The 12,154-nt window shown below is 35.4% G+C and overlaps 1 protein-coding gene across 1 annotated transcript; it reads right to left on the bottom strand.

Moving 5' to 3' along the window:
- Positions 1-7,546: 7,546 nt before the first annotated feature.
- On the bottom strand, positions 7,547-8,245 carry LOC129923760 (uncharacterized). Its single transcript, XM_056016285.1, has one exon. The coding sequence runs from the start codon at positions 8,243-8,245 to the stop codon at positions 7,547-7,549; it is 699 nt and encodes a 232-aa protein (XP_055872260.1).
- Positions 8,246-12,154: the final 3,909 nt, after the last annotated feature.

Raw genomic sequence — 12,154 nt, 5'->3', positions numbered from 1 at the left:
TTCTTTGTGATCAGACAAGAGTTTAAAACAAGATTACAAAGAGAGATTGCGTTATCACAAGCTCAGAGGCGGCCCCGTCGGATCCCTATCGGATCTGCCCCTATTTACAAGGAATATTTAAGACGTTATTTTGTTTTGATTGTCAAAAGTAACAATGTTTTAAATAATCATTGGGCGTTCAGATGTTCCTTCAAAGTTAAAGATAATCTACTTCCTAGTCCAAGCCTTCGCTGGACGACGGGGGATGTCAGCCAGCAGGGTATGAACCCGGGACTGTCGAGATAATTATATATTGTCTTATATAATACAGATGTTATTTTAAAAATGACTAAATGCTTGACGCGTAGGACGTAATCATCTTCTTTTTTGAAGTAACGTCTGTATTATATAAGATAAGAGCTTTCGGCATTTTTATTTAAATGGAAGTAGAAATAGGATGTAGATATACCTAAACTAAACTTCTAATTTAGCACTATTAAGATCTATATTTATTAGATCTAGATATTTAATCTGAATTTGGAATAAATTGCATATAATTTAGATAAGATTTAATTTTTTTTAAAGCCTATATAATCTATCAATAGAATAAAAGCAACATTAAATTTTAAAATAATAAATTAGTTTTAATATTTTATAACATTACAATACAGAACTAGACATTTGGAAATCAAAATCTACACTTAAAGTCTAGATTTAGATCTAGAAATTGAAATTCTTAACTAGACCTAGAAATTCTAGATCTAGAAACTAGAATCTACAATAATTTTAATTACAATATAAATCTAGATCTAGTGTAAAAAAATCCAGATCTAGTGTAAAAAAAATCTAGATTAGATCTAAATCTAGCTTGTATGTCTTTTTTTAATGTAAGAACTCTGACGAGTTTTAATAAACAGTAGCAGGTGATCGAGCCTTGCTCGTTGGAATAATTTGTTTGTTGATGAAATATGTTTACTTAGTTTTAATCCGGAAAAGAATCCCATGATTGCTTTCGCATTGGGCGGCAAGCAGTCTTCACAAAGCACTGTCACTGGCACTGAATAAACTTCAGAATCCTTTTGCCACCTGTGTCCTCCGCTCTGAAGTCCTACATGAAAGTGTGGCGCCAAGTTATACAATGACGTCCATGATTGCGCTTTCCTTGTATTGGCCTCCAGGTATCGCAACTTTTGGTGTGCGTAGTGCGTAGTTTATTTTGTCAAAGAACATGTCCCATCTCACAACCTTACTAAGTGGTCGACTTCCAGTTCGGCATTAAAAATCCGGCTTATCCAATTTTTGTTGAGCCACATATAGTCTTTTCTTAGATTTGTCAGGTGACTCCCATGTCTTACATGCATACGTTGACGATTGTATTAAATTAAGTAGGAGTAATTTTGTCTCAAGTTTAATATTTATTAAATTAAGTAATCAACAGACGGCAAAACTGATATATTTTATTATGGAGGCGCAGAGGAAAGCCATGATAGAGAAAATGCGCAGAGGAAAGCCATGGTAGAGGACAGGCGCAGAGGAAAGCCATGATAGATGACAGGCGCAGAAAAAAAGCCATGGTAGAGGACAGGCGCAGAGAAAAGCCATGGTAGAGGACAGGCGCAGAGGAAATCCATGGTAGAGGAGAGGCGCAGAGGAAAGCCATGGTAGAGGACAGGCGCAGAAGAAAGCCATGATAGAAAAAAGCGCAGAGGAAAGCCATGATAGAGGAAAACTGAAGAAGAAAGCCATTATAAAGGAAAAGCGCAGAGGAAAGCCATGGTAGAGGACAGGCGCAGAGGAAAGCCATGGTAGAGGAAAAGCGCAGAGTAAAGCCCTTGTAGAGGACAGGCGCATAGAAAAGCCATGGTAGAGGACAGGCGCAGAGGAAAGCCATGATAGAGGACAGGCGCAGAGGAAAGCTATGATAGAGGACAGGCCCAGAGGAAAGCCATGGTAGAGGAAAAGCGCAGAGTAAAGCCCTTGTAGAGGACAGGCGCATAGGAAAGCCATGGTAGAGGACAGGCGCAGAGGAAAGCCATGATAGAGGACAGGCGCAGAGGAAAGCTATGATAGAGGACAGGCCCAGAGGAAAGCCATGGTAGAGGACAGGCGCAGAGGAAAGCCATGGTAGAGAACAGGCGCAAAGTAAAGGCTTGATAGAGGCCAGGCGCAGAGGGTAGTTATGATAGAGGAAAAGCGAAGAGGAAAGCCATGATAGAGGAAAACTGAAGAGGAAAGCCATTATAAAGGGAAAGCGCAGAGGAAAGCCATGGTAGAGGACAGGCGCAGAGGAAAGCCATGATAGAGGACAGGCGCAGAGGAAATCCATGATAGAGGACAGGCGAAGAGGAAAGCTATGATAGAGGACAGGCCCAGAGGAAAGCCATTATAGAGGACAGGTGCAGAGGAAAGCCATGATAGAGGAGAGGCGCAGAGGAAAGCCATGATGGAGGACAGGCGCAAAGAAAAGCCATGATAGAGGACAGGCGCATAGGAAAGCCATGGTAGAGGACAGGCGGAGAGGAAAGCCATGGTAGAGGACAGGCGCAAAGGAAAGGCTTGATAGAGGACAGGCGCAGAGGATAGCCATGATAGAGGACAGGCTCAGAGGAAAGCCTTGGTAGAGGACAAGCACTGTCAGGACTGAGTTCTGGTCAGCCTGGGTCTCCTTTTTACTGTAGAGGAGAAGGGGGGCAATTCAGGTTGTTCATTTCAAAACCGTAATTGTTTAGGGTTGTTTCTATTTGTTGAACATAATGTAACTCATGATAAGGAGTGTTTTTTTTTTGTTCCTAGTCCAGGACAGTTGGACTTTTTTTGGATATATATATAGTCTAAGTGTAGACTATTTTTCTGTATTATAGTGCAAATAATGTAATTAAACATGTTATATGTTGGTAAAGTGGCATTCTGAATCTTATTTTGTCTTTGTATGTGTCATTATGGTATTGCCCAGGACTTGGGTACATTTAGCATGACACATATATATTTTAGAGAGAAAATGAGTCTTGACAGGCACAGAGGAAAGCCATGATAGAGGACAGGCGCAGAGGAAAGCCATGGTAGAGGACTGGCGCAGAGGAAAGCCATGATAGAGGACAGGCGCAGATGAAAGCCATCATGGGCGTAGCCAGGGGGGGGTTCTTGGGGTTCAAACCCCCCCCCCCGAAATGAAATCCCCCCCCCCGGGAGGGGGGGAACGGAATTAAGTGAATGATTTTTACTTTTATTTTGTTTATTTTAGGTGAGATTTTAATACTAAATCATCACTTACCACAGCACATCCGAGGCAGTTTTGAGTTAAAAACCCTCTACCAGGGGGTTTTGAGTTTAAATCCCCCTACCAGGGGGTTTTGAGATTTAAAAAAAACATATCAGGGGGTTTTGAGATACAAATCCCTCTACTAGGGAGCTTTGAGTTTAAAACCCCCTAACAGAGGTTTTTGCAGTTTAATCCCCCTCTTCTATAAAACAAAACAAAAAAATGCAAACAACAATCCCCAAATTCCAACAGCACAGTTGAGGAAGATTTTGATTTTAAAACCCCCTCCAAAATTTACGATAAACCCCATCTTCAATATAAAAAAAAGCAAATTACACACTCAGAATTCTATGAGCGTAGCCAAAGGGGTTTTGAGTTAACCCCCCCCCTCCAGTTGGGGTTTGAAGCTAAAAAGTACCTCTTCAATATAAAATAAAAGCAAATTACACATTATAAAATCTATGAGCGTAGCCAAAGGGGTTTTGAGTTTAAATCCCCCTCCTCCAGATGTCTTTTCTTTAAAGTTTAAAACCCCTCCAGATGGTTTTGAGTTTAAAATTCCCCTACAGAGCGTTTAGAGTTGAAAACCTCTCTCTTTAATATTATTTTAAAGCAAACTACAGTCACCAAATTCTATGATCGTAGCTAAATGGGGTTTTGAATTAAAAACAAAACCAAAAAACTCCAGAGATTTCTTAGTTTAAAACCCCTCAACAGATGATTTGTCGAAAAAACTTTCCTTTTCGATATAAAATCTAAAGCAATTTACAGGCATGTAATTCCAAGATCGTAGTCAAGAAAGGTTACAAATTTCTACCAGTGCCTGGGCTCCATTAATAAAGTGTGAATAGTCTTCTGCCGAAATTAAAAATCATTAAATGTGTCTCAACAAAGATGGCTAAGACAGATTTTAGGAGTCAGTCATAGAGATCGGGTCTAAATCAAAGAAATCATATGCCGAACTGGGAGTTGAATCCTTAGTAAAGTTGTGACAGAGCGTCGCATGAGGTTTTGCGGGACATGTTCTCACACAAAATGAATTACGCAAAATAAGAGTTGCGGAAACAGCTTGCCGGAAAATGCGCCGAACGGCGCGAGAGGGTCTAAGTCAGTAAGAATAGCACATTAGGTTTTTGAAATAAAACTTTCTAATAGTAGGAAAATGCACTGTAGATACCTCAGAATATGCATTTTGTTGTCTTTCAATACCAGAAATAGTGCTCGGCGGCAGGGCTTCGCGAACTCCCCCAGACCCCCTTGCTAGTAAGGGCGGGGAGTCAACAATAAACAATAAACGTCTTCCGAAAGGGTCAGAATGTAATAAAGATTAATTATGTACACACACACACAGACATATATATATATATATATATATATATATATATATATATATATATATATATATATATATATATATATATATATATAATTGTTTTCCGCGGAAGGGGGGGGAGGGGGGTGAAGTTTCGTAAGTAGATTTATACATTAATATTTTAGCTTTAGTTATAAAGTTTCTCTTTTTTTTTTCTTACAAACTGTGGGATGTGTTAATCTGGCCAAGATGAAAAGGGGAGGGGGGAGGCGAAGTCTGCTCTTTATTTTTCAAGGACTAAAACATTTCTTTTATTTTAATTAAAATTCAATTTTTTTTGTTGTACAAAGCTTATAGTAACTCAGGAGGCGCGGTGGCTGAGCGTTAAAGCGCTTGGCTTCCGAACCGCGGTGTGGGGTTCGAATCCTGGTATTTTAAATTTCGATATCTTCTGGCGCCTCTGAGTCCACCCAGCTCTAATGGGTACATGACACATTAGTTGGGGAAAAGTAAAGGCGCTTGGTCGTTGTGCTGGCCACATGACACCCTCGTTAACCGTAGGCCTCAGAAACATCTGACCTTTACATCATCTGCCCTATAGACCACAAGGTCTTCAAGGGGAACTTTACCTTAGCTTTATAATATCTCGCTCTATCTGTCTGTCTGTCTGTCTGGTAAAAAAGTCTCTACACATTATTTATCCCACACCAATTGCCTTACCAAGTTGATTCTCAAATTATTTATTGGCATAGACAAATGAAAAATTTTTTTTTTAAGTAACCAATTAGTCACTTAATTACTAATTATTTTGTGTGATACCAACAAGGGTAACTAATCCTTCAGTATTCTTAAAATATCGCTAAATTTGTTGGGTTTAGTCCCCCTAACAAAAACTATAAATAATTGTTTTACGATATTTCTCCCTCACAGATTCTCTAATAAAGTTGATACTTTAAAAAATTATTTTTTTTTGTACTTAATAAAACATGAATAAATAAATTACCGAATAGGGTTTGTTGCTGAACATAAAATTTATATATGTGTCAGACGCGAATAGCCCAATTTTCAGTAAAAGAAATTATAAAAGTCATTTCTCTATAGAAGAAGTTACGAAGGCTATATAAAATACAACCACAGACCTATATATACTACAATAAATATAGGTTTTTGATGGCTAGTTACGATTTATTTAGGTAGGTGCTGTTTTACTATTACATACCAAGTATTAGAGTTTAGAAAAACCCAGGTTTGTTTCTTGTGCAACGCTATTAGCTAACACCTCATATCATCTCTCCATTAGTATATTTAGATCTATAATCTAATTCTAGTCTAGATCTATATATAAAAATCGAATAGATCTTGTAATAGTATAGATTCTATCTTGAGACTAGATTGCCGAGTCTAGCCTATGCTATGCCTATAGTCAGTTTTTATTAGAAAAAAATCTAGATATTAATAAAGACTAAAGTTTTTTAATTATTAGATTATTAGATATAGACATAAGACATAGATCTAATAACACTGTAATACGTTTACTATACTCTATACTTAATCTACTAAACTAGAGATCTATTTATAGATCTATCTATAATCTAGTTAATCTAGATCTATACAATATTCATTATAATACTTCTACTTGAAATGACTTATTTAATATGTTAGTACTTAGACTTAGATCTATTATAGTTTATTAATAGATTTACTTTTCAATGCCTAGAGCTAACAATAAAATTGCGAATGATGTCTATAATTACTTATTATTATTTTTTTTATATAATAATAGCTGGCCTACTAAATCTAGGTCTAAAATAAATCTAGTCTAAAATAATGACTGTCTAAGACTCTAGATTGTTCACATAGAGGTATTTTTAATAATACTGCATGTCGGTTGAAAGTGTATAAAGTGCTTGTTTTTTTGAAAAATAAAAAAGAGGCCCCGGTACTCAGTGATAGATTGCCTAACTTTCAACTAATAATAAATTAACAATTAACGTTGAATTACAAGAAAAGTAATCATTTTTCACGACATTGAAAAAAAGGTGCCGATACCCCGTACCGGTGCGTACCGTCACAAAAATATATGTATATCTCAATCTTCTTTCATTTAATTTATTGCTACTTAATACATTGATACCGGATCGATTTAAATAGGGCCTAAGTATACAAGCAGGATTTCGTACATTGGATAAATTTATTTTTTTTCAAGTACAAAGTTTTATGGAAGAGGCAATATATTAGTTGTTTGAAGTTTGTAACTTCTTAAATTCAGGCTAAAAATATCGAAGCCTACATTTTTACACTCATTTCTAAACAATTAAAGAGATGGACTGACTCATAGTGTAGCTTGTGTACATCTGCAAAAACACAAACTCAGACTTTCAAAACTATTAAAAGAAAAACTTAGTGATTATTTTTACTGTATAATTCTATTATTATTCCTTTTTAGAATTAGGATATAAACAAAAATTTGCCATATGACTTTATCTAGCAGAAAAAAAAAAGTAAACTTACGTCTATTTATGCGGTTATTTATAGTTACCTAGTAATATAAAATATATAACTAACACGTACATTCATCATAATGCAGCCATGCGATTTTTCGTTTATAAACATAGCATTATTTAGGACCAATATTTTACAAAGGATGCTTGGAGAAATCAGGTATACCCATTGTTACGATGGACACTCAAATATAAATACACTTGACATAAAAACAATCTCAGGTAAACATAAACAAGTTTAATCAGCCATCTTGATTACTAGAGTAGTTTCCCCTGTGCATGGGCACAACTCTTCATACAATATAACATTCCATCAACATCCCCTCTCCTCCCAAAAAAAAAATTAAAAAAAAAGGAAAGTTGAAAAAAAATATAACGAAAAAAATAATTATACAATCAAATTGACAAAACTATTTACAACCGTAAATATGTTTCAAATTAAATAACTACAAACAGATCAACAAAACTATTTCCAACCGTTCAAATACACAGCACTTAAACATAGTCTCCATATCTTGACGGTCTCCAGAGAGTGGCCCTACGTCGCAGATAGTACCGGTGAGTGTTTTCGGCGTTGGGAGGATTGTTAATACACTCATTCTCTGCGTCTGGGAAAATGTCAGTACAATTACTTTCTCTATCTGGAGAAAAGTCTATGTTGTTATTGGTGTCAGGTCTTAGGTGCCTTCTGTTTCTTTGGTACTTAAAACCATTTTCACCTTCTATAATGTAGGCACGTTCGTTCACTTTCCGGCATACTCTGCCTTGTCTCCAGGTAGTATCGTTTGGCGATTGATAGAAGACTTTCTGTCCGACGTTTATAAGCTTCATGTCACGAGCTGTTTGGTTGTAGTGTTTTCTGACACTTTGCTGTCGCTTCTCCCATTTGGCCGCGGCTTCTTGTTGTGATATTCTTGCAGGATTCTCTCTTCTTGGCAATAGCGTTCTTGTTGCCCTTCCAAAGAGCATCTGAGCCGGACTTAAGTTGGTATCTTGCCTGGGTGTATTTCTAAACTCTAGTAGGGCTTCATAGGCATCTGATTTACTTTCTTTGGATTTTTTCATCAGATTCTTTAATATTTTCACTGCTGCCTCTGCCTTGCCGTTTGACTGATGGTGTCCTGGTGAAGATTTTAAATGGTGCAGATGAAAACTGAGGTCCAAAATCACTGATGCACACTTTGGGGACTCCATATCTGGCAAACAAATTTTTTAGTTTTCTTATAACAACGTGACTTGTTGTTGTGTGCAAATGTTCTACTTCAATAAAATTTGAATAGTAGTAAACTATGGTAAGGTATTGTTGGTCAAATATTTGGAATAAATCTATTCCAACTTTGTCCCAGGGATTTGAACCATCATTATGCTGTATTAAGCTTTCTTTCTAGTTTGCAGGTTTACTTTGCTGACAAGGTTGGCATGCATTAGCTATTTCTTTTATTCTTGCCGCTATTCCCGGCCAGAAAACTGCGTCCCTTGCTCTTCTCATCATGGCATCATACCCTAAATGTGCTGCATGTAGTTTGGTTTCAACTTCTTTTCTTGATGCTCTTTGGATAACTATTCTCTCCCCTTTCATTAGAAGGCCATCCTCATAGGTCAGTACATCTGCAAGTGACCAATACTGTTTGAGTTCTGGTACAATATGATGCTTGTCTGGCCAACCGTTCAGTATGTACTGTTTCAACATCTGCATCTCACTGTCTACTTTGACTGCATCTTTAACTTTATCTAACATTATATCTAGGAGGGACAGTCCTACAGTGTTGATAGAAGTGTCAGGAAAATCTTCCTGTTCTGGCAAAGGGTCTCTGCTTAGTGTGTCAGCGATCTGTAATCTGTTTCCTTTGGTATACTGGTACTGAACATCGTATCGGTACAAGCGCATCATTAAGCTTTGAAGCCTTTTAGGTGCACAACTGAGGGGTTTATTGAGTATATTTTCCAAAGGTTTATGATCATTCTGTATTATTATTGTTCTGCCGTACGTGTACTGGTCAAATTTTTCTAGAGCTACAGCCAAGAGTTCCTTTTCGATTTGAGCCCACTTTTTCTGGGGCTCTGTGAGTGACCTTGATGTGTATGCTATGGGTTTGTCATCTTGCAGTAGTACAGCTCCTAGGCCATTTTGACTGCTGTCTGCCTGAATAGTTACTTTCTTCTCCGGGTGGAAATAACTTAGAGTTCCATGATTGGATATCTTCTGTTTGACACTATTAAATGCTTTCTCGCAGTCATTTGACCACACGAATAGCTTGTGTTTCTTAGTCAGTTCTGTTATTGGTTGTAGGTCTGCTGAAAGACCTGGGATGAATCATGATAGATGCTGGGCCTTTTCTTGGTATATTTTCTAGCAATTTTTTTTAGTATTGTTTTTTGGTAAAAATCATCACCATCACTATACTGGTTCAAGTTGCACTCCAAAAGGTTTACTACTAAATAAAAGTAAAATATAAAACTATTCTAAATCCATAATTTATCACAAAGGAACAGTAATAATGATCTATTCGATGTCTAAATCTTAGGTAAAATGAATTAGGATTTTTATTGTCCTTCTTCTAGTTAGAGATTTAGGCTTTGATCTCTCGCTAGCCTATGTCTTGCACTGGTCTAGTATTAGAATGAAAGATGTTCTATGCAAATAAAAAGAAGACAAATCTAGATCTATATCCCATTGATTCAAATGTACATAATATTTGAGTGCATTTGGTTGATAGATTTAGTACTGGTATCTATTGTTATTGGTAGTAATGAAAAGCGCAATAATTTTCACTTTTTTTTCTGACTAAAAAACCAGGTAAAAATAATAATGTAATCAATGATTCATCATCTTTTATTGACTATTTTATCACTTTTCTTTTTGAAAATATCACAAAGGAACAGTAATAATGGTCTATTCGATGTCTAAATCTTAGGTAAAATGAATTAGGATTTTTATTGTCCTTCATCTAGTTAGAGATTTAGGCTTTGATCTCTCGCTAGCCTATGTCTTGCACTGGTCTAGTATTAGAATGAAAGATGTTCTATGCAAATAAAAAGAAGACAAATCTAGATCTATATCCCATTGATTCAAATGTACATAATATTTGAGTGCATTTGGTTGGTAGATTTAGTACTGGTATCTATTGTTATTGGTAGTAATGAAAAGCGCAATAATTTTCACTTTTTTTCTGACTAAAAAACAAGGTAAAAATAATAATATAATCAATGATTCATCATCTTTTATTGACTGTTTTATCACATTTCTTTTTGAAAATGCTGTAAATAGTCTAAATATGCTGTTTCAACAGTAATACAAAGAACAAAATCTAAATTTAGGTCTCAAAAGTTCTAATGTTTGTTTGCTCTTCTAACTTATATTACATTCAATTTCCATGCTTAAACGTTGCAAAAACACATTATCAATAATATGTTGTTCCGTTTTTTATGTAAATAGCATATTAATGCTAAATCAAAATCTCTATACTGACTTATATTTCATTAAGTGTAAAAATGTTCCGGATATTGTTTTATAAAACATGAATTATGCCTAATGATTGTTTGAAATCGCATAAGGCTTTAAAAAAAGTAATTTACTAGAATTGATTACTGAAAATTACTTTTTAGACATTTAATTTTCTTGTAGAACATAACATAGAAGTTTTGTAATCGATAAAGAAAGTTCCGGATTTTGTTTCTTACAAATCGTCGCCAGAAATTTCCGAATTTATTTAAAAATCTACTAACGCCAAATAATTGTTTGAACTCCCTCTTCTAATTAATAAACAAATAATCTTCTCATTTACGAAATAATGTTTTTACGGATTTTTATGAAAAATATTTTAACTCACTACTCTCTTACAGTACATTTAACTTTCTACCTAAAACATTAAAAAATCTAATTATCGTTAATATTATGTTCCGATTTTTAAGGAAAACAGAATCCAAGCACCAAAGTAAGGTATGAAAATCTCTCCACGTGGCTGTAGTACATCTAATTTTTATACGAGACCATCCAAAAAATTTAATTGACGGTATTACATTTATCTGAAATTCTCTTTTTCTTTTACTATTTATACAAACATCCGGAACAATCTATTATATAAACGTTTCAATTGTGTTCATACCTAAAAATTAATGCGATGTTTTGAAACGTAAAATAAAGGTTAATCAATTTTTAATAACTTTTAGTTGTTTTTTTTATATCAAGATGACGGACAGACCGACTGACAGACAAAACGCAAAAACAATGCGGCTTTGATCCTTTTTAAATAAATTCTATTAGAACTCAGTGCACCAATGTCTATGAACCCTCGTTAAATATCTCGTGTAAATAAAGACATTTTTTTTTTATGGTACCGGTACTAGCCTATTGTGAGGTAATGGAATTTTTTTTCTTTGACGTCATATGAATGGACTCTTTAAATGTAATGTTAAAAGAACGCACTCGGTGCACCAATGTCTATGAACACTCGAGAAATGGCTCGTGTTGATGAAGGTGATTTTTAGTCTAGCTAGGCCTTGTGACGTAGTGTTTTTTTTCCTTTGACGTCACATGGAATGAATTCTTTAAATGAAATGCTAAAAGAACGCACTCGGTGCACCAATGTCTATGAACACTCGAGAAATGGCTCGTGTTGATGAAGGTGATTTTTAGTCTAGCTAGGCCTTGTGACGTAGTGTTTTTTTTCCTTTAAAGTTATATGGAATGAATTCTTTAAAAGAAATGCTAAAAGAACGCACTCGGTGCACCAATGTCTATGAACACTCGATAAAAGGCTCGTAATGATGAAGGCGATTTTTAGTCTAGCTAGGCCGTGTGACGTAGTGTTTTTTTCCCTCTGACGTTATATGGAATAAATTCTTCAAACGAAATGAAAAAAGAACTCGGCATAGTAATGTTTATTAAGCCTCGTTATGTGACTCGCGTTTAAAAAAGGAATGATATCTTGATTTAGATCTAATCTAGATTTTTTAAACTAGATCTAGATTTTTATTACAGTATATCTAGATCTGGATTTATAATCTAATTAAAATTATTTTAGAGTCTAGATCTAGAATTTCTAGATCTAGTTTAGACTAAAATAGACTAGATTAAGATGTAGAATTTCAATTTCTAAACTT

The sequence above is a fragment of the Biomphalaria glabrata genome, chromosome 17 (genome assembly GCF_947242115.1).
Source record: "Biomphalaria glabrata chromosome 17, xgBioGlab47.1, whole genome shotgun sequence".
Taxonomy (NCBI): domain Eukaryota; kingdom Metazoa; phylum Mollusca; class Gastropoda; family Planorbidae; genus Biomphalaria; species Biomphalaria glabrata.
Note: the sequence above shows the minus strand (reverse complement) of the source record. Positions and strands in the feature narration are given on the sequence as shown.

Coding starts and splice junctions, on each gene's coding strand:
- LOC129923760 (XM_056016285.1), bottom strand. CDS start 8,245: ATGGAGTCCCCAAAGTGTGCATCAGTGATTTTGGACCTCAGTTTTCAT.